Source organism: Punica granatum, chromosome 4 (genome assembly GCF_007655135.1).
Source record: "Punica granatum isolate Tunisia-2019 chromosome 4, ASM765513v2, whole genome shotgun sequence".
NCBI lineage: Eukaryota > Viridiplantae > Streptophyta > Magnoliopsida > Myrtales > Lythraceae > Punica > Punica granatum.
The window spans coordinates 34,607,096-34,631,571 of NC_045130.1; the positions used below are offsets into that span (position 1 = coordinate 34,607,096).

The window sequence follows — 24,476 nt, forward strand, 5'->3', positions numbered from 1 at the left end:
ATAAATGAGAAGATTTTATTATATGTATAGATATTATTTAATAATCTCCAATTTTTTAAAAATAAAAATTATTATTTGATAAATAAATTTTAACATCAAAATAAGTATATGTTCATACATAATATAAAATATGCTAATATATGGTTATGTGGACAACGTTTAGTACATATATAGTAAGAAAAACTATATATGAATTTTATGTTTTTGTGGATATCTATTTTTAAAAATAGATTAGATAATATTTATAGATATATATAAATTATATTTTCTTTTTAAAAAACAAATCAGATTTGTTCTTAAAAAAAAACCAAATCAGATTATATTTTAGCTATATTTTGTGTGATAGTTATAAATATGAATTATCACAAACATAAATAAAGCCTATTTAGCTATCAAAAAATACGTCTATAACTAGATACGACGTCTCGAAATTATGTCTCTCTCTAGATGCAAGTGAGTTGACTAAATTTATAATTTGATTTTTATCTTATTTTTGTCGAAATTTTTCATTCTTTTATTTTTCTCTAATTCTTTTACTTTTTTCATATTATTTTTCGAGATTGATTGTGTGAGTTTCCATCTCTCGAAAGGTATTGCTACCCCTATACACGAGCTCTTAGAAAGTAAGTTTTTTTACCACTAAACGCGAAGGTTTGTTTATTTTATTATTTTCGTTTCGCTTTTGATTCTCCAAGCAATTTTTATTTTCTTCAAATTGGTGAAACAATCCCGTGCAGACGCACTCGCTTCACAACTAGTTAACAAAGAAGCGAAGAAAGACCCACCAGAGGGCTCGGGAAGAAATGAGACCCTAGCGGCAACTAAATTACCAAACGTGCCATCTAATCTGCACAAACATTCCCTTCCCTGTAGTTGTGCTGTATCCCGACAATCCAACCCTTTAATAAGATACTCCCGAAAGAGTGTACTAGCTGATTTACCTGAGGTGCGCAACTCTCTACTGACTTGAGAAGTCGCAAAGCCACCTCAGAGTCCACCTCCAAGGTAATATTTGTAGAACGACATGCAAGAGCGCATCCATGAGAAGCGAAAACCTAGTAGTGAGCTATCAAAGAAAATTATTATATCCCATACCACACATCGCAAGGTTTTAAAAATCTTTCCTTTTCTACTTATCGCCAAAGTCTTTTTTCGATGTACACGACAAAGCCCAAGCTCTGATTATCAGTGAAGTCTTCGATAGAGATAGAAAATTTAGAAAGCAGCGAGCTACATATTTTTTTTTAATCAAAAAGAGTGTAACACAATGGCATACGTTCTCACTTAATAATCAAGATTCCTGATTCAATACTCGGTGAGACTATTCATAACCTTTTATTTCATCCTACTAGACCATAGATCTCCCTTGTAATAAAAAAGAAGAATAAGTAGTTTTAGCACTTTGTGTTCATTGGGGGAGAGGTTGCGAGGGAGAGCATTTTGTACCTGGGGTTAGGATTCCACATTCCTATTTGATTTCTCTTTCCCACTTGATCGAGAGGATTTTACCACGTAAATTGGTCTGTCGTTCTTCTCTTTTCTTTCCTCTACTTCGTTGTTCTCTAGTTCAGTTTCTTCTTTTCCGCTCGCAACACTTTGAAGTGCAGATATTACAATAAATACTGATTGATTAACAATCATCGCATACCATACATATGCAATTAAGAAGAGAATCTCGCCGAAGCAGTTTCTTCCCCATACTATGGCCATCAATTGAATTACGAGTCATGACGGTCGATGTTACTTTTGACTTGACATACCTTAGACAATGATTATTTTGAGTCCAAGACAAACTTGAGAACACTCGAGCACTAATAATTGCATTTAGTAATTATTAATAGTATAACTATTGTTCCTCGAAGGTCACCTTTCGCTCGGGCATATTCCTTATGATTCCATTTCGATGATGACGACGACCAAGATGGCGGATATAATCGGAATAGCTGTTCTCGTGGAAGAAGATGATGTCTAAGCTAGGTGAAGAACTATTGTCCGAAAGAATCCTAATTTTGAACGGAAGCAAAAGTCTTGGGTTTTTCTACGCGAATACTTCCTTCTATTCTTTATTTTATGTTTCCTTTTCATATTCTTCTATCTATCTTTCCTTGTAAATAATAATAATAATAATAAAAGCTTTTGGAGCTGGAAAAACTGTTATTGGGCTTCCCATAAGGCCCATTTTCGCCCGGCCCTTTCCTCATCTCCCCACGTCAAAACGCACCGTTTATGGGATTCCCTCGATTTGATTGGTCGGATCAGGCCACCGATCGGCACTATCCAACGTCCGGCGCTCGAAACCGACGGCTGCGATCCGGCCCCGCCCTGACGTCACCTACCCACTCCGTTCGTCGTCCTCGTCCTCGTCCTCGTCCTCTTCCTCCGACTGCCGTAGAACGAGCAATCAATCATTAGCTCAATCCGATCGAACCTCGCAGCTCAATCGATCCCGAGAACGTCGAAGACGCGGAGCGCAATGCTTCGAATCAGCTACGGTCTCGCTCGGGCCTCTCTCTCTTCATGGCCCTCCCTGAAGCCCCGGAGCGGCCCCGCTCTCTGCGGCCCGAAGTCGCGGGCATTGTGGGGGATTCGGTCCTCCTCCGCCGCCGCTTACACGACTTCGTCTTCCAGTGGCGGGAAGCTCCTGTTCCGTCAGCTGTTCGAGGAGGAGTCCTACACCTACACGTACCTCCTCGCCGACGTCTCCCACCCCGACAAGCCTGCCGTGGTCAGGATTCCCAATTCCCCCTTAATCTGTCGGGCTACTTACTTTCAAGCAAACCGTATGGTTGTGATGTTATGCTGATAGTATCAAACTAATAGCTGCGAGTCGACTGATCGAATTGTAGCCGAAAACTTACTTCGGAGAATTTCGGAAGTTTCCATGTCAGGATTAGTTGCCATCAGCCTGATGATGTCTCAAGTTACTCATTGCTAATTGAGTATATCTTGTTCTTCTTGTTGTTTTCTGGGTTTTGGGTGTACTTTGAACTATTCGGAATTGTTGCACGCTCTGCTTAATCATTCGCTTAATGTCTTTCCTGCAGTTGATTGATCCGGTTGACAAAACAGCAGAGAGGGACCTCTCGTTGGTGAAAGAACTCGGCTTGAAGTTAATTTATGCTATGAACACTCATGTCCATGCTGATCATGTAACTGGGACTGGGTTGATAAAGGTTTTAAGTTCGTTTCGTACCTGTAAACTTTTCGCTTCAAATTTGCGACTTTGGTTTCTCTGGAGTTGAATTTCGCTTAGTCTTTTGGAAACTCACAGTTTTACGTGCTCTGCTTCTAACTCCTGTCTTTCCTAATTGTTACCATCTATTTCAGATGAAGGTCCCTGGTGTTAAATCTGTCATTTCAAGAGCAAGCAATTCAAGAGCTGATCATTTTATTGAAGCTGGGGACAAGATTTGTTTTGGTGATTTGTTCTTGGAGGTAACCTTAGATATGACGCTTATACTAGTCGAATGCAGGACTTGGTAAAGACTAGAGAAATTATAATACTTCTCGAAGTATTCAGATATTGAAATAGCAAATGCAAAATAGACATAAAATTTTCGGAGAAGTTGAAGAGCTTCGTTCCAACTGTTGAAAATGCACCGTTGAAGTCACATGTTCTGCAAGCCGGCTGATCAATGTATTCGAAACACGGCCATTCTTGCCAAACATAGAGACCACTTAAACTCCATCAAGCTCTAGGACTCATTTATGTGTGTTTGAATTATCTGTTCTTTTAAAGTTGGTATATGTACATTGAGAATCGGAATGCTGTTGCAATTTCTTTTTAACTCGGAAAATATATAGATTTAGGCTTTAAGTGGAATATTATCCTTGTGTAAGCATGAAGTATATGATTTGAAATATATAAACATTTGGACTGAAATTATACTTACTCCTAAGCAATTCTTCTGTTCATTTGCATATGCTCTTAATTGGTTTGTGGCATGGTAACGTCTTATGAAACCACATGCATGCTGGGATGCACACAATTGTTTTCTCTATTTATTCTGGCTCAATCTGCGGGCTTTTTTCAACTCAGCATTGAAAATAGAAAAAAGATAGTACCTTTTTAAGTTTTCTCCTAATCATGTTTCTCATTTGAGCAGGTCCGTGCCACACCTGGCCATACATTGGGGTGTGTTACGTATGTTTCAGGGGACAGACCTGGTCAACCTCAACCAAGGATGGCTTTCACAGGAGATGCCTTGCTAATTCGTGGGTGTGGTAGAACAGATTTCCAGGTAGGGTGCCCAGCTTCAAGCCTAGTCAATAAGATTTATGGCCCCTCAAAGATCTGTGTAATTTTTCTTTGCTTCGATATGTCGGGTATGTTTAAAGCATTGTTCTCTAAATTAAACTGGATGATTTTCTGTCAGGGTGGAAATTCCCTGCAACTTTATCATTCGGTGCATTCACAGGTAAGTGCATCAGTAGGCCAATATCATTGGGGGTAGAGAAGTAGCTCGTAGTTGATCTACTGGCACTAGTAACTGTATGAGATTATTAATACTTGCCTTTTCCTTCTTTCTGGGACATTCAGATTTTGACATTGCCCAAGGACACGTTGGTGTATCCTGGTCATGATTATAGGGGATTCTCGGTATGGACTACTTATAATTATTCTCTCGAGAGCAACTGATATTCGAACAATTGGTCTCATTGTGTTACCTTTCGGTGGTTCAGGTTAGTACTGTGGGGGAGGAGATGCTGTACAATCCTCGGCTCACAAAGGACGAGGTCATTTTCTCTCTCTCTTTCAATTCGCATAATCCATTGACTTTGTTTGGTTCAATTTGCTTTGTGCTTTACGCGTTGATTTATTCTGAAAACAAGCATTATCTTTCTCCTTTTTGCAGGAGACATTCAAGAAGATTATGGAAAGTGAGTTCAGTTCTTTGATTTTCTCATTTTACCAATGGGCTTAGTACCATTCATATTCAATGAAATTTCAACAAAGTGATTCCCGTGTACTATGCTGCAGATCTGAACCTACCATATCCAAAGATGATTGATGTGGCTGTCCCTGCAAATATGGTCTGTGGGTTGCAAGACCTCTCCTCGGAGGCAGTCGGAGCTGCATCTAACTAGGCTTACATACCCAGGTATGGCATTGCTACTTCTAGGCAGGGTGAAATAAGATACAAAGCAAAGCACAGAGGCGTTTTATAAATCTGTGAGTAGTCATCAATTTTAAATCTAATATTGATGACTTTCAGTAGTTTCTGATAGAAAATGGGAACTTTAATAGAACATTCAGCATTGGAAGTATGTATAATAATATAACAGTTCCAATATGCCATGCCTGTGTCCAGCCAATTCCATAGTCACCTCTTCATAGCATACCCGTCGTATAGAGGTCACTTGCTGGCCACAAATTGACTTCCGTATTCGACTTCCATATCTCATATACGAAACATAAATCCATAACAGTCTTCTTGTGATCATCTGTCTCCACAATCATTTGTGTCTATCTTCATTACGAGGTTATGTCTGACGTCATGTTCTTATGCTCCATGGATAGTTTGGTGTTCAGTACTCAGTACAGATGCGGAATCTGATTCTGATTGAGACTCTTTTCTTACATTCTTTGTCTATGAAATTCCGTGCTCACCAACTAACGGTATAATCAATTTCTTACGAAATGGTTATATATATATATATATAGCTGAGTCAAACATTATACAGCTGTTAGATCAGCAACCTTTGAAATGAGAGGGATGAATTAGCATTTTGTTTGGCAAAAATCAGAAAGATTTTTATTCAAAGTCAATGCGTTGATTTTGACTTCCTCACTTGTGAGTTCACATTCAATTCAAGTATGAGAACCTCCGAATTTTCGAATCGTCGTCGGTAAAAGCAAACCACATTGAGACAAAAAAGTTGATTTTGAGCAACGGACAGATGAACAGAAACTGATGAAGCATTTCTTCACTCGTAGGTGGCGGTCGATCCAGGTTTGTTTCTTTCTCGCGGAGGAGTCACCCGACTGACCAGGGTAAGTCGAGTTTCTCCCGGCTTGTTCGACGACAGAGAACAGTTATGACTTTATCGGCGAATCAGTATCAATGCACTCTAGCCTGGACTGTTAGACATCCAATCAGTGATCGCAACAACGAGGCGATTACCAACGGTTCCTGGCTTCATGCAAGCGAGCTGCAGCCTACAATCATGAAAAAAGACCATTGAAATGAACCCAGCAGAAAGATGCATGATGTATATATCCGAACTAATAGACTTGCTTTTTGATTTGTTCAAAGGTTGATGTGGGCCTGACCGACTGTCCCTATTACACATTGGGAACACGGCCGAAACGAGGTCTCCGAGAGAAAACACGAGTGAGCTCTTCCAAAAGTAGTGAGTTTGGTCGTTTTCGGGATAGATTAGGCGTGGAGAGTGGACCGTGGCTAGTCAATCACATCGGTGTGACCACAATACATGGTCTTTTTCGAGTTAAGGGTAAAAGGGGATAGAATTGACAAGCAAGAGAATGATATGGATACATCAAGATTTTGCAATAAAGAATAAGTCAATGCCAAGAGAGTAGACCTGGTCGGGTTAATTTGCATTTTCCTATGATATTCTACTTTTGTTAATGAAACCGCGTATCCCAGGCTTCATGTCTAAACATAACCTGCACCTCTACTTTAGCAGTTACTTAATTAAGTCCCCCAACTTTCTACGAATTCTTTGAAAGTTGGTTGCCTGTCACTTGTTCAGGCTTCCGGACCTCCGCCGATCTGGGTTCTTTGTCCTCGATCTCAACCGTTGGAGCCTCATCTAAGGCTGCAAGGCCTCGACTAGGGATCATGAGGGAGGGAACCAAAATTTGAATTGAGGGCGAGTGGGCTTCCCGAGGGGCATATAGGATGGTAACTTTTTTGAGTTAAGGGAACAAATAAAAGGAATTTCATGAAAAATTGGACAAATAAAACTAACTGTCCCATCAGTCCCCTCCTTGGTCCATTCCTGTTATCAAATTTAGTGAACAAGTTCATATAGAGAACACCAAGTTCAGTCGACGTTGTGGAGGGTGCCATGAGTTCGATTCCTGGAACGGAACACTTCCCTGTTCCAATCGTGGGTAGTTGGGGCCTCAGTTTGGCTGGGATGAATTAGAGGATCTTATTATGGAGGACGGAATTGGAGTTTTTATAAAGTCGAGGGACTTCATTGGATGAAGCTGAAGTAGGAGATAAAAAAATCGATGAAAGACTAAAGTAGGCAGCCTGATGACTCTCATGGCAAACCTCCCAAGCTCCTCTACTTTACATTTCTCTCAGCCTCTCCACGCCGACCAATTCATTCATTCGTCCGTTCGTTCATCCATTCATCTTCTTTTATCTGCATCTCCGACCGGTTCGGGTTCAGTCGTTAGGAATGTTCCGAACGACGACAGCCCACCATCGTCATCTTATCATATGTATGGCATGTAAAATCTTATGTCTCTCATTGCTTCTTCTCCTCTACCTCCTCCTCCGCTCCTTCGAGGAGACCGGTGGTTCTGCCATCGCAGGCGAGCATCGCATCAGAGGCACGAACCAGATTCGGACTCCTCGTTTCAAGGCAATCAAGCAGAACGAAGAAAAGAATAATCAGTTTTCGGTTACTCCGAGGCGAAAGAAACCGAACGACAGGCCGGAGCTATGGCCCCACTGGCACAAGGGTCTTCTACCTTACGCCGGGCACCCAGGCCTGCTAACTGCGACAGTGACTCCCGGTGTCAACCTCGGGATGAATGAGTACCTGGTGGACGTCCTCATCGGTACTCCTCCAAAGCGCCGGTCGCTGATTCTCGATACCGGGAGCGACCTCACTTGGATTCAGTGCGCTCCTTGCCGGGACTGCTTCGATCAGAGAGAGCCTTACTTCGATCCTCGGCGGTCGAATTCTTTCCAGAACATAAGCTGCCATGATACGAGGTGCCGTTTGGTCAAGTCGCCTCCTGATCTTTCCCGGCCTTGTGATGCTAATGATTCTACACAGACGTGCCCTTATTACTACAATTATGGGGACAGCTCCCACACGACCGGGGACTTTGCCGCTGAGACCTTCACGTTCAACCTCACCTCCGCGACCGGGAACTCTGAGTTCGTAAGGGTGAAGAATCTTATCTTCGGATGTGGCCATCGGAACAGAGTTAATTTCCGAGGGGCCTCCGGAATGCTAGGACTAGGGAGAGGCCCGCTCTCGTTTTCCACACAGCTCCAGTATCTCTACGGTAACGCCTTCTCCTACTGCCTCGTCGACTCGAATGCAGGGAGAAATGCCACGAGCAAGCTGGTCTTCGGGTCGAGCCGGAACCTCTCGGGACACCGGCCGATGAACTTCACCTCATTCGTAACTAAAAGGCCGAATCTCGATGAGACGTTTTACTATCTCCAGATAGAGTCGGTCTCGGTGGGAGGGGAAGTCCTAACCATACCAAAGGAGACATGGGAGGTGTCCCCCGATGGGTCGGGTGGTACAGTCATAGATTCCGGGGCCACGCTCAGCTTTTTCATCGAACCGGCTTATGAGATCATCAGGGAGGCGTTTGCAAAGAAGGTGAGAGGTTATCCGGTCGTTGAAGATGAGAGGTTCGACCTATGTTACAGGGCATCTGGCAAGGAAGAACTGGACATGCCCGAGTTCCGGATTGCGTTTGATGATGGAGCTGAGTGGAACTTCCCAGCCGAGAATGTCTTCATGCGATTCGAGCCCGAAGGGATCGTGTGCCTAGCAATATTGAGGATCGATAACGATTGGTTCTCGATCATTGGGAACTACCAGCAAAAGAATTTTCATGTGCTGTATGACCGAGGAGAATCGAGGCTTGGATTCACTACCATGAGATGTGCTGACGTTTGACTTACTGTTTGTCTGTCAATTCCTTGTATTTAATATTTAGCCCATAAGAATTCTTTTATTAAGGAATGGCCCGCCTTTCGTCCAAAATTTTTGGGCTCCATTCCTTTGGTTTCATAAAAAGCAGTTCCTTTCCTCCATTGCAATAATCACATCTCTACAGAGAATTTGTTTTAAATACAAAAAGGAGATATCAATACATGAAACAGGAACAACGCGAAAAATCAGCTGACTCGATGCAAAGGGAAGAGGTTTATCCCGAGCAAAATGGAAAGCCAAGAAGCAAAATGGCCACGAAGAACGTTCAAAAGATTTTACATCCCTCGCACCATTCATCCACACCAACTTGCGGTTTCCCAACATATATTCACACCGACATGAAAAGATTAACTCAAAAATGAGAAAGGAAGGCTTGGCAGGAAAGGTCAAAGAGGCTATGAAACGCCTTGGAAGGACGACCGAAGAGTGTCGTATAGGGACGATGCTGATGCATTCTGTGAGAATTGTGGATACCTCAGCTCTTTCTCGGGGATCTGCAAGTTTTGGAATTTACTTAACAGCTTCTCCTTTCTCATCGGCATCAATGCAAGCCTCCACAAATGGACGGTAGCCTGGGGAATGGCAGAAAACCATGATTATCAGATTGTATTGAGGAAAGAACCAGGTCCATGATATCTCTAGCAATTCAGAGCACTCTGAACCGACATGAGAAGAAAAGCTCTCGTTGCAGCATAGTAATCTCAGTTTATAACTTGATGCATAAGCCTTGTGTATTTCATAAAGATGTTGCATTGGGCAAGTAGCTTTTAATCATATGAATTTTGAAGAATAAGATAATTTATTGTAAAGAAATTCTAGTATTATCATCTTACACATGAATCGAAATAAATGGGTAGTAACCTACCAATAGGCGGCCGCTTCTCCTTTGAGAACTTCTCTAGTGCATCCCAATCTCTGATTGTTGCCAAAGAAAATACTTTTAGCCAATACCATCTCTTCTCAGAGACCTAGACAGTAGAATACAGTACATCAAGGAGCAGCCATATCATGTGAAAAAGACGATACAAAACTTAGAAATTCACTGGAAAATGATGATAGCTTGTCACTAGCACTAATGTATATACACACACATTAGTCCACTGATCTGTCAAAAAAGCAGAAATTCAGCCTTTAATTCAGCTGGGAGCATTAGGAGAATTAGACGAACCTTAAATTCAGTTCGCACTTTCATTGCAGCCCTATGATTTCCCAATACAATACATGTGCGGATTGTGTCACTGATGCTGGAGTCAACAAAAATGGCCTGCTTGGTAGACACTTCCAACTCATGCTGTATTCTGTGTAACAAAGGAGAGAATATGAATTAATATGACATCTGATGAAAAACAACTAATAACTTTTAACTGATTGATAAAGAAAAACAAACAAATTTCAACTAATGGAAAAAACATGGTTCTGCTTCAGCATAATCAGTAATATTCGGCAGTATGAGAAAAAAAGTATCTGACCTCAACAATTTTGCATGCTCTTCCGCAGCCTTGGATTCGAAATTATGTTCCTTGCTCTCTGAAAAGAGACCTTGAGACTTCTCAATAAGTTTAATGCGCGGACCATGAAGTGGAGACCCTTTGCTTGCCATCGGATTCTTACTTAGCTCCCATGATTCCTTCCACAGAAGGAAAGCCACCTCCTGGAGACCACATAGTACAAGTGACATTGATACTCCAAAGGAACTAAGTGTTCATAGGCATATCCAGATCCCAAGCGGAGTATAAAGTGGTAACAGATTAAAGAACACATTACAGAAGTTCAGAAATAACGAATAGGTGTCAGGCAGAGTGAAAGATCATGATGCATGTCAATAGTGCAAAAGGCAAATGCAAGCCATATGTTCACGATATCTAATATTTATGCTAATGTTAGAACTTTGACTGAAACTGTCTTTTATAAGTAAAAGCCTGTCAACCTCTTGCCAATCTTAATAAAGTTTAGTACTCTTAATAAAGTTTTATACTAATTTATTACGTCTTAATAAAATTTTGTACCCATTTGTTAGCTTACGTGAATACGACTTGCCACGTCACGTACCACGCTAGAAAGTCTTCACGGCGTCGGTGAAAATTGACGAATTGGCCTCGATTGAAACAATTTAATACGTTTTATCCCAAATTGTTACAAAAAAAAAAAAAGATTTTGTACCGTTCGCATTACAACTTAAATTTTTTGTATCACTCCAGTAATTTTCCCTCTAAAAGAATCATACCTGGTTAAGTCCAGGTAGTCCGAAATCCGTAGAGCAAGAAGGTGTTGGGGAGCATTGATCAGACGAGCAATCAAAACTGATGGCGTAAGTAACTGCAGGCAAGAGGTGCCTCCAGTAAGTGAAAAAGAAATAGCAGAGTTATCTGGCAATAAAAGTTATGAAAGTAAATCCTAGGAAAGCTTCAACAACCTTATATTGCTTAATGCTAAGAGGGATTCCAACTTCGGGATCACAGACGATCTTGGAGTCGTCCCGGATCACGGCGATCTGTCCGCCGAAGGGCGCGCAGGCTGCCTTGTTGCGGCTCAGATCGATGTGCTTCCATCGCATAGGGTACGGCTCCGGCTTCCGGTAGTACCGATTGTACAGGAGCTGCCACTCCACCGCCACTGACACGTTCGCCATTCTAGCTGAAGCTGAAGCTCCTCCGGTGCCGAGGTCTCTGCCAGCAGAGGTCAACTCATGGAAGTAGTCAAAATTTATCCTCCGTCTCGCCTCGACCAAGCTCCCTATTAGCTCAAATCGGCGCCGGAGAAGGAACCCAGATGACAGAATTCCGATTTCGTTCGGAGGAAAGAGGAAAGGGAAGAACTTTCGTCGCTCGCAATCGCAATGCAAGTTCTTGTTTCGTCGTCGCTGTAAGCAGTGATTGTTCGACGTTCAAATCATTGACTGCGCCGGGTGGATGCACCCTATTAATAGCGATGGAGGGACCCACTATGATTTTGGCTAAGAGGGCGCATCAGCCTGGCGCATGGAAAAGTTTCCCGCGGATTGAGCCATGAACGATCTGTAAATAACAACAGTCGGAGGAAGTTGGTGGGAAAAGAAGGGACCATCGTACAAGACAAAAGCAAAAGCACAAGGTTGGGCCGACAACTGGGCATTGTCAATTTCAGTCTGGCCCACAGGGCCCAGTAATTGCAGGCCGTTAGTGCTAAAGCTCGGCCCAGTAGGAATACAAAACTTACCACCTAATCAAGCTGCGAGCACTGCGACTGTCCTTGCTCAACCTATGGAATTTATGGTCAATAAGGCTATGTCCATCACGGATAACAAGAAGCTCGATCGCATTGCTCATGTCCTCCTTTTACCGTAAACACGATGTCCTGATCTATCGAAGCATGCATCATCATGCTACTGTGATGGTAACGAGTCACTGACTTACTCATATGCAAGAATTTGACATGACCTTGTTCGACCTGATGCACCGACCTATACTAGACGTGGGCACTTGAGCGTATTTAGGCGGCTCGACCTCGTTTATAATCACTGGAAGGAAGGACCATTGTTTATCAGTCCGTGGAAATATATATATCTGATCACGTAAAATTACTGATCTATCCACGGTGGTTGTATCATTGAAGTAATTTATATGTTCCGAAATAATAAGAGTATGCATATGCATATATGTGTATATATATATATATATATATGCGTATATATTCTTTGAATTTTCATTTGTCTTATATGAACTTGGACATATTTTAACTTAAAAACTCAAGCTGATAAGTGGTGGAACCTAAGCCACATTTAAACTCATGGTTATCTTCTCAATTTTTCAATGTGGGATTACAATTCTCAATACCTGTCCTCACATGCAACGTATGGTCGTTTTTTACATATACGTTGTCACGTGCCTTTAAACACCTGTCCCTCAACAACTGACCTCGAACGGGACTCATCTTCTGTGCTCAAGCGACAGAGGATCTACATGAGGTGCACTCTTGGTTGCATTTGGATATATTGGACCTGGTGTGATTTCTGTGTGCACACGTGCAGTGACTCTCATATGCAAAATCTATGTTTTGATATCGTATTGAATTTTCATTGAGCCTATATGAACTCGAGCCCATTTTCACTTAAAAGTTTAAGCTGATAAGTGTTGATACATAAATCTCATATAAATCTGTAATTATATATATATATATATTATGTATAAAAATAAATATATGGTAAAAGTCTACATTGATTATATGTTTTCCACATAATATTCTTTTGGTTGGATTTGGATAGCCCATTTTCAAATCTTCTGACTTTGGAACGTGGCAGACAATGACTATATTGTTGATCAATTTGCTCACAGGAGTCCTAAAGCTAAGATTGACTTCTGTAATCGAATTGTTGTCTGTCATTTACTAACTTCCATTTGGTCTTTGACAGTAATCATTGCCACCGGCTAGAATTCGGCGATTACCCTTTAGGAAAAAATGACATCATTTATTTGAAAAATAATTTCACCGCACATCATGTTTTCAAATAATTTTACGATACATTACAAAATTTTATTAATTTTTCACTATTCATCAAATCATGATATTCCCATCAAGAGATTGACGGAACGATGATGTGGCATGTTATTTAGACAAATAGTGCTCAGCCGGCCACACCAACTCAGCTTCAAGGTCCCATTCCCTTATTTAAACTTCCCTTATTTAAACGGTCTTAGGGTTCTTTATTTCCTAAATCATTTCAGTTGCAATCATAAAAGATAAGAGGTGATCTTGAGCTGGATTATGCTTCGTTTCACTTTTTCAGCTGGTACGCGATTATTCTTTTTTGCATCTCTCTTGTAATTTTGCGTTTTTCAAGGTTAATTTTGTTTGCCTCTGTTGCTAGCTGATGCATGATACATAGTATAATTGCCGTGAAAGAAATGGCATCAAGTGGATCAATTGAGATCGGGGGAGCTTCTCCAATATCGTCCACTGTCTCTCAAGGTGATAAGGAATGTCATCATGGAATTAAAGCGGTAATGTTGACCTCGAGAAGTGAGAAAAACCCAGGGAGAAGATTCCTCCGATGCAAATTTTGGAAGGTTTGTAACCATTGCTAATTTCTCCTGGCCTTGATTATGCTGGATTTGTATTTAATGTTTCATGATATAAAATTAAGTTTGTGATTTTGGAAGTTTTGCAGGATGATGATTGCAAATATTTTGAATGGTATGATCATGAAGAAACAAAACACACAAAGGATGTTATTAGGTATTTGACTAAGGAGGAGGAGGCCCATGTGACAGAGCTAAAGTTGATGAAAGAAAATAATGAGATTTTGTTTGTTAAGTTATCGTTACTTGAGGATAAGGTGGAAGCATTGAAATGGAGAAATGACAACATGGAGAAAGAGATCATGGGAATGAGATTGCAACTCCAAGATGCAACGTCTAATTGGAACAAGATTTGCTCCATAAAAGTTGTATTTTTGATCATGCTAATGTTTATGATTATATTAGTTTGGGTTTATGTTGGCATGAGAAATGAAAAATCATTGTATTTGCCGTGACCTATGCACTTACCATGATTTTAAGCATCTATATATAATAAACACTCATGGGTAAATTGCTAGAAAATCATTGTTCTACTTATGTATCTATTTGTGAAGTTTCATCGATTCCTCAAACTATACCATTGATACCATTTCACAAACTAAACATTCGGCAGTGGAAGTACGTATAATAATGTAAAAGTCCCGATACGCCATGCCTGTGTCCAGCTGATTCCATGGTCACCTCTTCATAGCATACCCCTAGTATAGAGGTTACTTGCTGGCCACAAATTGACCTCTGTATTCGAATTTTGTATCTCATATACAAAACATAAATCCATAAACAGTCTTCTTGTGATCATCTGACTCCAGAATCATTTGTATCTATCTTCATTATGAGGTTGGATTCGACGTCATGTTCGTATGCTCCATGGATTGTTCGGTGTTCAGTACTCACTACAGATGCATTTCTCGGTATGAATCTGATTCTGATTGAGACTATTTTCTCACTTTTTTGTCTATTAAATTCCGTGCTCACCGACTAACGTTATAATCAATTTATCACGAAATGGTTTTATATATATGGCTGAGTCAAACATTATACAACAGTTGTTAGATTAGCAACTTTTGAAATGAGGGGGATGAATTAGCATTTTGTTTAGCAAAAATCAGAAAGATTTTTATTCAAAGTCAATGCGTTGATTTTGACTTCCTCACTTTTGAGTTGACATTCAATTCAAGTATGAGAGAACCTCCGAATTTTCGAATCGTCGTCGGTAAAAGCAAACCACATTGAGACAAAAAAATTGACTTTGTGCAACGGACGAACAAAAAAACAAAGGAAGAAACCTTATCTTTGGTTGCGGCCATCGGAACGGGGTTAATTTCCGAGGGGCCTCCGGAATGCTAGGACTAGGAAGATGCCCGCTCTCGTTTTCCACACAGCTCCAGTATCTCTACGGAAACGCTTTTTCCTACTGCCTCGTCGACCCGAATGCAGGGAGAAATGCCACGAGCAAGCTGGTCTTCGGGTCGAGGCAGAACCTCTTGGGACGCCAGCCGATGAACTTCACCTCATTTGTGGCTAAAAGGCCGAATCCCGATGAGACGTTTTACTATCTCCAGATAGAGCCGGTCTCGGTGGGAGGGAAGTCCTAATCATACCAAAGGAGATATGGGAGGTGTCCCCCGATGGGTCAGGTGGTACGGTCATAGATTCTGGGTCCACGCTCAGCTTTTTTATCTAACCGGCTCATGAGATCATCAAGGAGGCGTTTGCAAAGAAGGTGAGAGGTTATCCAGTCGTTGAAGATGAGAGGTTCGGCCTACGTTACGGGGCATCTGGCAAGGAAGAACTGGACATGCCCGAGTTCCGGATCACATTTGATGATGGAGCTGAGTGGAACTTCCCAGCCGAGAATGTCTTCATACGATTCCAGCCCGAAGGGATTGTGTGCCTAGCAATATTGAGGATCGATAACGATCGATTCTCGATTATTGGAAACTACCAGCAAAAGAATTTTCATGTGCTGTATGACGCAGAAGAATCGAGGCTTGGATTCACCGCCGAGATGTGCCGACCTTTGACTTACTGTTTGTCTATCAATTCCTTGTATTTAATTTTTAGCCCAGAAGTATTCTTTTATTAAGGAATGGCCCGCCTTTCGTCCAAATTTTTTGGGCTCCAATCCTTTGGGTTCATAAAAAGCAATTCCTTTCCTCCATTGCAATAATCACATCTCTACAGAGAAATTGTTTTAAATACAAAAAAAGAGATATCAATAAACATAACAAGAACAACGCGAAAAATCAGCTGACTCGACGGAAAGGGAAGAGGTTTATCCGGAGCAAAATGGAAAGCCAAGAAGCAAAATGGCCACGAAGAACAGTCAAAAGATTTTACATCCCTCGCACCATACATCCACACCAACTTGCGGTTTCCCAACATATATTCACACCGATATGAAAGATCAACTCGAAAATGAGAGAGGAAGGCTTGGCATGAAAGGTTGAAGAGGCTATGAAACACCTTGGAAGGACGACCGAAGAGTGTCGAATAGGGACGATGCTGATGTATTCTGTGAGAGAGTCAGCTTCAATCGACCAAGCAGCTCTCCATCTTTCGCTTGAGATGCTGCGTCAGCAGCTTCCTTGGCCATCCCAATTCTAGCGTAGGACTGCTCAGACAGAGAGGGGAGTGGGCAAAATTCAAACTCATAAGAATTCAATAGCATAGCGAGACCTTAGGTCGCAATTCGAAAAGCCAAATGACACAGAAATCCTTTCCATTTTAACATTCCAAATTTGATGGTAAGGAACTAGCAGTTGAATTGTGGATACCTCAGCTCTTTCTCGGGGATCTGCAAGTTTTGGAATGTACTTCAGAGCTTCTCCTTTCTCATCAGCATCAATGCAAGCCTCCACAAATGGACGGAAGCCTGGGGAATGGCAGAAAACCATGATTATCAGATTATATTGAGGAAAGAAACAGGTCCACAAAATCTCTAGCAATTCAGAGCACTCTGAACTGACATGAGAAGAAAAGCTCTCATTGCAGCATAGCAGTCTCAGTTTATAACTTGATGCATAACCCTTGTGTATTTCATAAAGATGTTGCATTGGGCAAGTAGCTTTTAATCATATGAATTTTGAAGAAAAGATAATTTATTGCAAAGAAATTCTAGTATCATCATCTTACACATGAATCGAAATAAATGGGTAGGAAACCTACCAATGGGCGGCCGCTTCTCCTTTGAGAACTTCTCTAGTGCATCCCAATCTCTGATTGTTGCCAAAGCAAATACTTTTAGCCAATACCATCTCTTCTCAGAGACCTAGACAGTAGAATACAGTACATCAAGAAGCAGCCATATCAAGTGAAAAAGACGATATAAACTTAGAAATTCACTGGAAAATGATGATAGCTTGTCACTAGCACTAAAGTATATACACACACATTAGTCCACTGATCTGTCAAAAAAGCAGAAATTCGGCCTTTAATTCAGCTGGGAGCATTAGGAGAATTAGACGAACCTTAAATTCAGTTCGCACTTTCATTGCAGCCCTATGATTTCCCAATACAATACATGTGCGGATTGTGTCACTGATGCTGGAGTCAACAAAAATGGCCTGCTTGGTAGACACTTCCAACTCATGCTGTATTCTGTGTAACGGAGGAGAGAATATGAATTAATATGACATCTGATGTAAAACAACTAATAACTTTTAACTGATTGATAAAGAAAAACAAACAAATTTCAACTAAGGGAAAAAATCATGGTTCTGCTTCAGCATAATCAGTAATATTCTGCAGTATGAGAAAATAAGTATCTGACCTCAACAATTTTGCATGCTCTTCCGCAGCCTTGGATTCGAAATTATGTTCCTTGGTCTCTGAAAAGAGACCTTGAGACTTCTCAATAAGTTTAATGCGCGGACCATGAAGTGGAGACCCTTTGCTTGCCATCGGATTCTTACTTAGCTCCCATGATTCCTTCCACAGAAGGAAAGCCACCTCCTGGAGACCACATAGTACAAGTGACATTGATACTCCAAAGGAACTAAGTGTTCATAGGCATATCCAGATCCCAAGCGGAGTATAAAGTGGTAACAGATTAAATAACACATTACAGAAGTTCAGAAATAACGAATAGGTGTCAGGTGGCGTGAAAGTTCATGATGCATGTCAATAGTGCAAAAGGCAAATGCAAGCCATATGTTCACGATATCTAATATTTATGCTAATGTAAAAATTTGACTGACACTGTCTTTTATAAGTAAAAGCCTGTCAACCTCTTGCCAATCTAAGGACTGTGGCCTAGTAACAAGGAAAGAACACTCCTTTAACTTCACAAAAAATTCTCTTCAGCACGTAATGTAAAAGTCAAAGGAGGTGAAAATAAATGAATATGATACTCACATTAAGTTGTCCAGTTGAAAGAAAGAAGTCCTTCAAGAATTCATGCTTATAACATCTGAGAGAAAAAAACTAAATGAGTATTTGTTCCCAAAAGAGGATTCTGCATAAAATTGATTAAAGGCCTCTTCTGCTGCCATGCAGCCTTTCTAGCAGATTCAGCCATCACAAACAGCCTTTCACATATAGTGACATGAAGAAACAGAAACGCCAGGTAGGTGAAAGTAAAACAGTCAATATAATAAGGCACTAAGAGAAGAAACTTCTAGAACTGACACTAGCTACAAAACCACATCAGTACACCAAATTATCTTCAGTGTCGTTCCAATCCTATGCAATAACAGTGTTTCAACTTTCAAGAAAGACAAAACTTTCAGCAGTATGCACCTGGAATATGTGATGAACAAATCACGTGCAAGGGGTTTGGCTTGTATTGTTCCAAAAAATTCTAGGGCAGGCCTCTGCAATCAAAAGAAAGGAAAGGATTATTGGTGTGCATAACTTTTTTATTTTTAAAAAGAAATAAAGGTCAATTTTTCCTCAACATATTTATTTGAGACAAGCATGCAGCCTAATTGCAGAATTTATCAATTGATAGTTACTAATTGCTAAGATGACAGTACCTTCTGCCAGATATGAAATAGGACGAGATAAACAAGGTCAGTATCACCACTTTCAGTGGCTTTTGCTAATGCTGTGTCTTCTTCTCCTATACTCAACAGAAGAGGAACCTGAAGTAGAAGAAGCAAGAAACAAGCAAGAGCCACACACGTCACATAAAGGATATGCTCCATGAGATTGGGAAAAGAAAAAAAAGGACAATCTTTAGAGCAATAGCACAACCAAACGCAGCCACGATTACGCATGATACATGAGATGGAATCTTAATAAATTAAAAGGATCGTAGAAAGTTATGCTTACCTGTTTAGATGATCGTGGCTCATGTTCAACAAGCATGGCAGCCAACTTCCTTCTGCCATTCTTATCAGCATGAGCAGCAACTGCTGCATATGATATTCCTTTACATAGTCTCAGCTGAAATGATTTAAGAAAAACATGCCTGTTGTAAATCTTCATGCATTTTTAAATATTAAAAAATAATAATAATAATAAGAGCAACTTCATGAATAACTAAAAAGGAGGGAAAACCTTGTCAAGTAAGATTTCTAAAAGAGTTGCATCTGGAATTGCCAAAGAAGCTGTTATCTTTGAACATGACCAATGCATTATCACCACCTCCTGCACAAAATATGAAGTTGATAATAAGATAAGTTTCAGCATAGAAGATGGAGCAATCTATAATTGCAATCACGAGTAAACAATTTGAAATTGATCCACCAGAAGGCTAAATCCTTGGAGAAACGCCCCAATTCATACCACATTTCTACCACTTAGTAACAAGCATACTAGTAAAAGTTGCACGAAGAGAAAATGGGAGGACTGAAATAACCCCAAGAATAGTTGAGAGTTTCTTCAGCACTATGGGTTGTTATAGCAAGAAGTACTATTGGACAAGGCACAAATACTTGAGACTGCAGCATAGGTTGGACTAAGTCACCAGAAGAGGGATTTTTACCCCACGAATTACACTGCACAAGGTTGCAGCTCACTTTGCTCTTAAATTACATTTTTCATTCTAATGAATAGAACATGAATATTGTTATAAGCATGATTTCCAACAATGGTTATGACTTCTATCTCATGCAATAGAGCGTGAGCTCAGGATAAAGCAATATTCTGCATTAGTCTAAGATCATTTTTGGAAGTAGAGTATTTTTCAGCTGCCATGCAACAATGAAAGTTCATATATCCTGGGTACTGCAATATCCAACAGATCCACCATTTAAACAATATGGATGTCTACCGGTCTGCCCAGCAGCAGAAGGTTCTTAAATAAATCCAAAAGAATCATACCTGGTTAAGTCCCAGGTACTCTGAAATCCGTAAAGCAAGAAGGTGTTGGTGAGCATTGATCAGACGAGCAATCAAAACTGATGGCGTAAGTAACTGCATGCAAGAGGTGCTCCAGTAAGTGAAAAAGGAACAGCAGAGTTATCTGGCAATAAAAGTTATGAAAGTAAATCATAGGAAAGCTTCAACAACCTTATATTGCTTAATGCTAAGAGGGATTCCAACTTCGCTGCTGCGCACAGCGTTCAAGACCCTCAAGGTTTTACACATCTCTTGTATACGATCGCGTTGAAAGTGACTGTCAAAGCCAACTGGATATCATTACCGAGAACAAAAATCAGGGACAAGTAAAACCGAAGTCATAAGACCTTGGCAAGCACATTGAAACTAGCAATCTATGATATGCAACTGTTTTTTGTCACAGATCATAGATAGATGAGTGGTACCTGCAAAAGGCTTGCCCATAGCTGGCTGCTCTTAACAGTGTCCTCTGACGTGAAACATCAAACTCATGACCAGCAGCATCAATACAAGTTTCAACAGCCTCAGGCAAGGAAGATCTTATCAACCTGAGGTTCTCATCTGCCTGGAAACAAAATTACTTAATGAGTACTTACGCACAGAGAGTCTGAATTCTAAATATATCTGAAAACACTCAATAGCAAAAGATTTGCAATCTCACTCTTCCCCCCAGTATCACTCCCTGAAAAGAGAATAATATTAATTCTCTTAAGCATTTTTCTGACCATCTATTCATCAAATTGGATTCTCCATTGAGAAAAGATGCCAAGTGCTAAAGTCCGTAATACAAGCATCAACAGATCAATATTGCAGAATCCAGAACGAGGAAATAACTGTTCATTCAAGAAAATAAATATGAAACCATCGCAGAGGGCACAACGTAAAGGTTTACCAGCCAACACTTCCAAACATCCTAGATATGTTGAATATGCTAATATTGAAGCCAGCTCAATCATTGAGAACACTAAACAATTTCTTGTTGTAAAAAGGGATTCACTGACCTTTGCACTTCTTCTGTCAAAGTGATCCAAAGCATCATAGAGTAAAGCAGCTGGGGACGTGCTCCCAATTTTGAATATAGATACAGTGGAATCAGGAACCCGTTGTAGAAACTCCATACTACTGTTAGATAGTATTCTCACTCCATCACACTCTGGAATAAGAATGACTGGTTCATCATAGAGGTACCGCACTGGTTCACCAATAGGACCCACCATTAAAAGCATGTCATCCCAATAAAGTACAACACTGTCCATTCCACACCAAGCTAGCTGCTCTGGAGGAAGGGCGGACTGCATAGGAAGTAATAATTACATGATATTGCACCTGCTAAGCCTCAAAAGAGGAAAATTCTTTTGCACAAAAAGGAAATCTCAACGATACGGATGAATTTTCAAGACTCCTAGAGATAACACTGAAAATCTAGGGTGGAAAATTCAAAACATTGCAGGATATATTTGGCAGTAGGTAAGAAGTTTGCATCTCCCCCCTCTTTTTCAAACAAATAAGAAGGAATGTGAGCTTTAATCTCTAAAAGCAAGCATTCTTCATATTAATTACACAAGCATGTCGGATGTCCTGTTACTAGACTAATCAAACTCTGAACATTCTCCTCTCTTTTCCAGCACTTTATCATACTCCTTATAGTTTTGCTACGAACATATATAAAGGATGTAATCTTGACCTGCCAGACTGATGGAACCCTGAGCACACTCATTCTCTTTTCCCGTACGATTCAAACTTTCTAAGAGCTTACAATTTTGACCAAGCAATATTATTCACTAAATCATTTTTACCATTTCAAATGATTGAAATGTGTCCCGTACAAGTAGGATGTACACAAAGTACTCGCATCATTCTTGATCATTTTCCAATACCTTGGGACAAGTCTAAATGAGTATAACACCGGTGTTACTTAATCATAACATCTACTTCACTACCTCACAGAAAAAGGAAAGAAAAATTAGCTTATTGTCAGAAAACGTTGGCTTCTTACAAAACTAAACCTAGGTAATCAAGTTTGTGACCGACAATGAACAACAACCACAAAGAGAACATCGACAGTCACACGACCGTTCCATCAGGGTCAACCACTGCCACAAGTAAAGAGAACTACAAGAAAGCAATCATGCTCTTCATAGATATCTATCCAAACTATGAAGCATATAAAGCAGTGAGCAGCTAACCTCGCAATTGCACGCAAACTTGATCTCAGAAAAGTCAGTGGGCATAACCAACAGCTGCCCATCATGTGTGAATGCTGCCAGCCACTTCCCATCACCGGAAACAGCCAGCTTCTGCAGGGGCCCCAGCACTTCTCCTCCCACGGTCTCCACTCTCTGCACGGAGTCCTCCTCTACCACTACCAGCCCCCCCTCTGTCACCCCGAGCAGCACCTCCACATTCCCCGACATCACGTACTGAGGCTCGATCACTGCCATGCAGAGCGGCGCGGAGTCCTCCAATCCTGGTTCCGCTAGCTCATGTGGCTTCGGGTTCTTAAAGTCCGCCACGCAGAAGATTCTTTGAGACTCCGTGAGGCACACCACCCCGTTGGCCCAGAAGACGGAATCAACCACGTTCTGCTCGAAGCACTCCTTCCCCATCGAAATGCTCGGCTCGACGAGCTCGGCGTGGATGTTGTAGCGGAAGATAGTGCCATCCTGGACGAGGCATGCTAGGGTTTGGTCATCCGTCCACGCCATGCCGATCAACCGGCCGCCCGGGTGCTTCCAGACGGTCTCGGAGATCTGAACGCCGGCGGAGTTGAAGATTCGGAGTTTGCGGAGGGCGGACTCGGCGTAGAGCTGGACGATCTTGGAGTCGTCCCGGATCACGGCGATGGGTCCGCCGAAGGGGGCGCAGGCTACCTTGTTGCGGCTCAGATCGATGTGCTTCCATCGCATAGGGTACAGCTCCGGCTTCCGGTAGTACCGGTTGTAGAGGAGCTGCCACTCCGCCGCCACTGACACGTTCGCCATCCTAGCTGAAGCTGAAGCTCCTCCGATGCCGAGGTCTCTGCCAGCAGAGGTCAACTCATGGAAGTAGTCTCCTCCTCCGTCTCACCTCGACCGCTCCTTATTAGCTCAAATCGGCGCCGGAGAAGGAACCCAGATGACGGAATTCCGATTTCGTTCGGAGGAAAGAGGAAAGGGAAGAACTTTCGTTCGCTCGCTCGCAATCGCAATGCAAATTCTTGTTTCGTCTTCGCTGTAAGCAGTGATTGTTCGATCATTGGCTGCACCGGGTGGATGCGCCCTATGATTAGCAAAGGAGGGACCCCCTATGCTTTTGGCTAAGAGGGCGCATCAGCCTGGCGTATGGAAAATTTTCCCGCGGATTGAGCCATGGATGATCTGTAAATATTAAATAACAACAGTCGGAGGAAGCTGGTGCGAACAGAAGGGACCATCCGACAAAACAAAAGCAAAGGACAAGGTTGGGCCGACAACTGGCCATTGTCATTTTCAGTCTGGCCCACAGGGCCCAGCAATTGCAGGCCGTTAGTCCAAGAGCTCGGCCCAGTAGAAATACAAAACTCACCACGTGATCTAGCTGCAAGCGCTGTGACTGTCCTTGCTCAACCTATGGAATTTATGGTCAATAAGGCTATGTCTGTCGCGGATACCAAGAAGCTCGATCGCATTGCTCGTGTCCTCCTTTTACCGTAAACACAATGTCCTGATCTATCGAAGCATGTAGCATCATGCTGCTCTAGTGGTGACAAGTCACTGACTCACTCATATGCAAGAATTTAACATGACATTGCTCGACCTGATGCACCGGCCTATTCCAGACGTGCATACTCGTTTATAATCAGTGGAAGGAAGGACCGTTGTTTGTCAGTTCGCGAAAATATCTATGTTTAATCACGTAAAATTACTGATCTATCCACAGTGATTATATTATTGAAGTAATTTATATATGTATATATATATATATATGTATGTATGTTATTGAATTTTCATTGAGTTTATATGGACTTAAGCTTATTTTCACTTAAAAGTTCAACCTAATAAGTGATGAAATTCAAGCCACATTTAAACTCATGGTTATTTTCTTGATTTTCCAATGTGGGATTACGATACCCAACACCCGTCCTCACTTGCAACATATGGTCGTTTTTTGTTTACACGTTATCACGTACCCTTTAACACCCGTCCTCAATAACTGACCTCGAGCCGAGCTCATCTTCTGTGCTCGAGAAAGGGGGGCTTACACGAGGCACACTCTTGATTGCATTCAAACATATTG

General features: G+C 41.3%; 5 protein-coding genes and 1 long non-coding RNA gene across 6 annotated transcripts; 4 read left to right on the forward strand and 2 right to left on the reverse strand.

Moving 5' to 3' along the window:
- Nucleotides 1–2,245: 2,245 nt before the first annotated feature.
- On the forward strand, nucleotides 2,246–6,571 carry LOC116202271 (persulfide dioxygenase ETHE1 homolog, mitochondrial-like). The gene is made up of 10 exons (XM_031533755.1): nucleotides 2,246–2,725; nucleotides 3,045–3,173; nucleotides 3,328–3,435; nucleotides 4,107–4,241; nucleotides 4,377–4,418; nucleotides 4,541–4,600; nucleotides 4,684–4,737; nucleotides 4,857–4,881; nucleotides 4,982–5,102; nucleotides 5,939–6,571. Exons 1-9 carry the CDS (start codon nucleotides 2,474–2,476, stop codon nucleotides 5,086–5,088), a joined length of 912 nt encoding a protein of 303 aa, XP_031389615.1. The 5' UTR covers nucleotides 2,246–2,473; the 3' UTR covers nucleotides 5,089–5,102; nucleotides 5,939–6,571.
- A 461-nt stretch (nucleotides 6,572–7,032) lies between these two features.
- LOC116202270 (aspartyl protease family protein 2-like) lies at nucleotides 7,033–8,913 on the forward strand. Its single transcript, XM_031533754.1, has one exon. It carries the CDS (start codon nucleotides 7,378–7,380, stop codon nucleotides 8,845–8,847), a length of 1,470 nt encoding a protein of 489 aa, XP_031389614.1. The 5' UTR covers nucleotides 7,033–7,377; the 3' UTR covers nucleotides 8,848–8,913.
- Nucleotides 8,914–9,114: 201 nt separating this feature from the next.
- Nucleotides 9,115–23,604, reverse strand: LOC116202272 (protein VACUOLELESS1-like). The gene is made up of 6 exons (XM_031533756.1): nucleotides 23,258–23,604; nucleotides 11,297–11,566; nucleotides 10,353–10,534; nucleotides 10,052–10,181; nucleotides 9,749–9,851; nucleotides 9,115–9,455 (listed from the first exon to the last, which is right to left on the reverse strand). Exons 2-6 carry the CDS (start codon nucleotides 11,510–11,512, stop codon nucleotides 9,394–9,396), a joined length of 693 nt encoding a protein of 230 aa, XP_031389616.1. The 5' UTR covers nucleotides 11,513–11,566; nucleotides 23,258–23,604; the 3' UTR covers nucleotides 9,115–9,393.
- Nucleotides 13,545–14,470, forward strand: LOC116202273. The gene is made up of 3 exons (XR_004156039.1): nucleotides 13,545–13,648; nucleotides 13,727–13,925; nucleotides 14,027–14,470. It is a non-coding gene; the product is annotated as an uncharacterized LOC116202273 (long non-coding RNA).
- Nucleotides 15,278–16,023, forward strand: LOC116204355 (aspartic proteinase nepenthesin-2-like). Its single transcript, XM_031536440.1, has 2 exons — nucleotides 15,278–15,514; nucleotides 15,634–16,023. The coding sequence occupies exons 1-2, from the start codon at nucleotides 15,278–15,280 to the stop codon at nucleotides 16,021–16,023; spliced, it is 627 nt and encodes a 208-aa protein (XP_031392300.1).
- On the reverse strand, nucleotides 16,072–23,270 carry LOC116202268 (protein VACUOLELESS1). Its single transcript, XM_031533753.1, has 15 exons — nucleotides 22,409–23,270; nucleotides 21,224–21,514; nucleotides 20,648–20,787; nucleotides 20,394–20,499; nucleotides 20,205–20,297; nucleotides 19,440–19,529; nucleotides 19,212–19,325; nucleotides 18,914–19,021; nucleotides 18,678–18,751; nucleotides 18,294–18,348; nucleotides 17,710–17,891; nucleotides 17,408–17,537; nucleotides 17,106–17,208; nucleotides 16,715–16,812; nucleotides 16,072–16,551 (listed from the first exon to the last, which is right to left on the reverse strand). Exons 1-15 carry the CDS (start codon nucleotides 23,201–23,203, stop codon nucleotides 16,393–16,395), a joined length of 2,538 nt encoding a protein of 845 aa, XP_031389613.1. The 5' UTR covers nucleotides 23,204–23,270; the 3' UTR covers nucleotides 16,072–16,392.
- Nucleotides 23,605–24,476: the final 872 nt, after the last annotated feature.

What these genes read in the sequence shown, in the direction of transcription:
- LOC116202271 (XM_031533755.1), top strand. Translation starts at nt 2,474, where the DNA reads ATGCTTCGAATCAGCTACGGTCTCGCTCGGGCCTCTCTCTCTTCATGG. An exon ending in ACCCCGACAAGCCTGCCGTG is followed by an intron (nt 2,726 to 3,044) that starts GTCAGGATTCCC and finishes TCTTTCCTGCAG; the next exon opens with TTGATTGATCCGGTTGACAA. An exon ending in ATGATTATAGGGGATTCTCG is followed by an intron (nt 4,601 to 4,683) that starts GTATGGACTACT and finishes TCGGTGGTTCAG; the next exon opens with GTTAGTACTGTGGGGGAGGA.
- LOC116204355 (XM_031536440.1), top strand. Translation starts at nt 15,278, where the DNA reads ATGCTAGGACTAGGAAGATGCCCGCTCTCGTTTTCCACACAGCTCCAG. An exon ending in TCCAGATAGAGCCGGTCTCG is followed by an intron (nt 15,515 to 15,633) that starts GTGGGAGGGAAG and finishes CCGGCTCATGAG; the next exon opens with ATCATCAAGGAGGCGTTTGC.
- LOC116202268 (XM_031533753.1), bottom strand. Translation starts at nt 23,203, where the DNA reads ATGGCGAACGTGTCAGTGGCGGCGGAGTGGCAGCTCCTCTACAACCGG. An exon ending in TATGGGCAAGCCTTTTGCAG is followed by an intron (nt 20,500 to 20,647) that starts GTACCACTCATC and finishes TGGCTTTGACAG; the next exon opens with TCACTTTCAACGCGATCGTA. An exon ending in GGAGAAGCGGCCGCCCATTG is followed by an intron (nt 16,813 to 17,105) that starts GTAGGTTTCCTA and finishes GCCATTCCCCAG; the next exon opens with GCTTCCGTCCATTTGTGGAG.
- LOC116202270 (XM_031533754.1), top strand. Translation starts at nt 7,378, where the DNA reads ATGTTCCGAACGACGACAGCCCACCATCGTCATCTTATCATATGTATG.
- LOC116202272 (XM_031533756.1), bottom strand. Translation starts at nt 11,512, where the DNA reads ATGGCGAACGTGTCAGTGGCGGTGGAGTGGCAGCTCCTGTACAATCGG. An exon ending in TTAGCATTAAGCAATATAAG is followed by an intron (nt 10,535 to 11,296) that starts GTTGTTGAAGCT and finishes TGTGGTCTCCAG; the next exon opens with GAGGTGGCTTTCCTTCTGTG. An exon ending in AAGTGCGAACTGAATTTAAG is followed by an intron (nt 9,852 to 10,051) that starts GTTCGTCTAATT and finishes TCTACTGTCTAG; the next exon opens with GTCTCTGAGAAGAGATGGTA.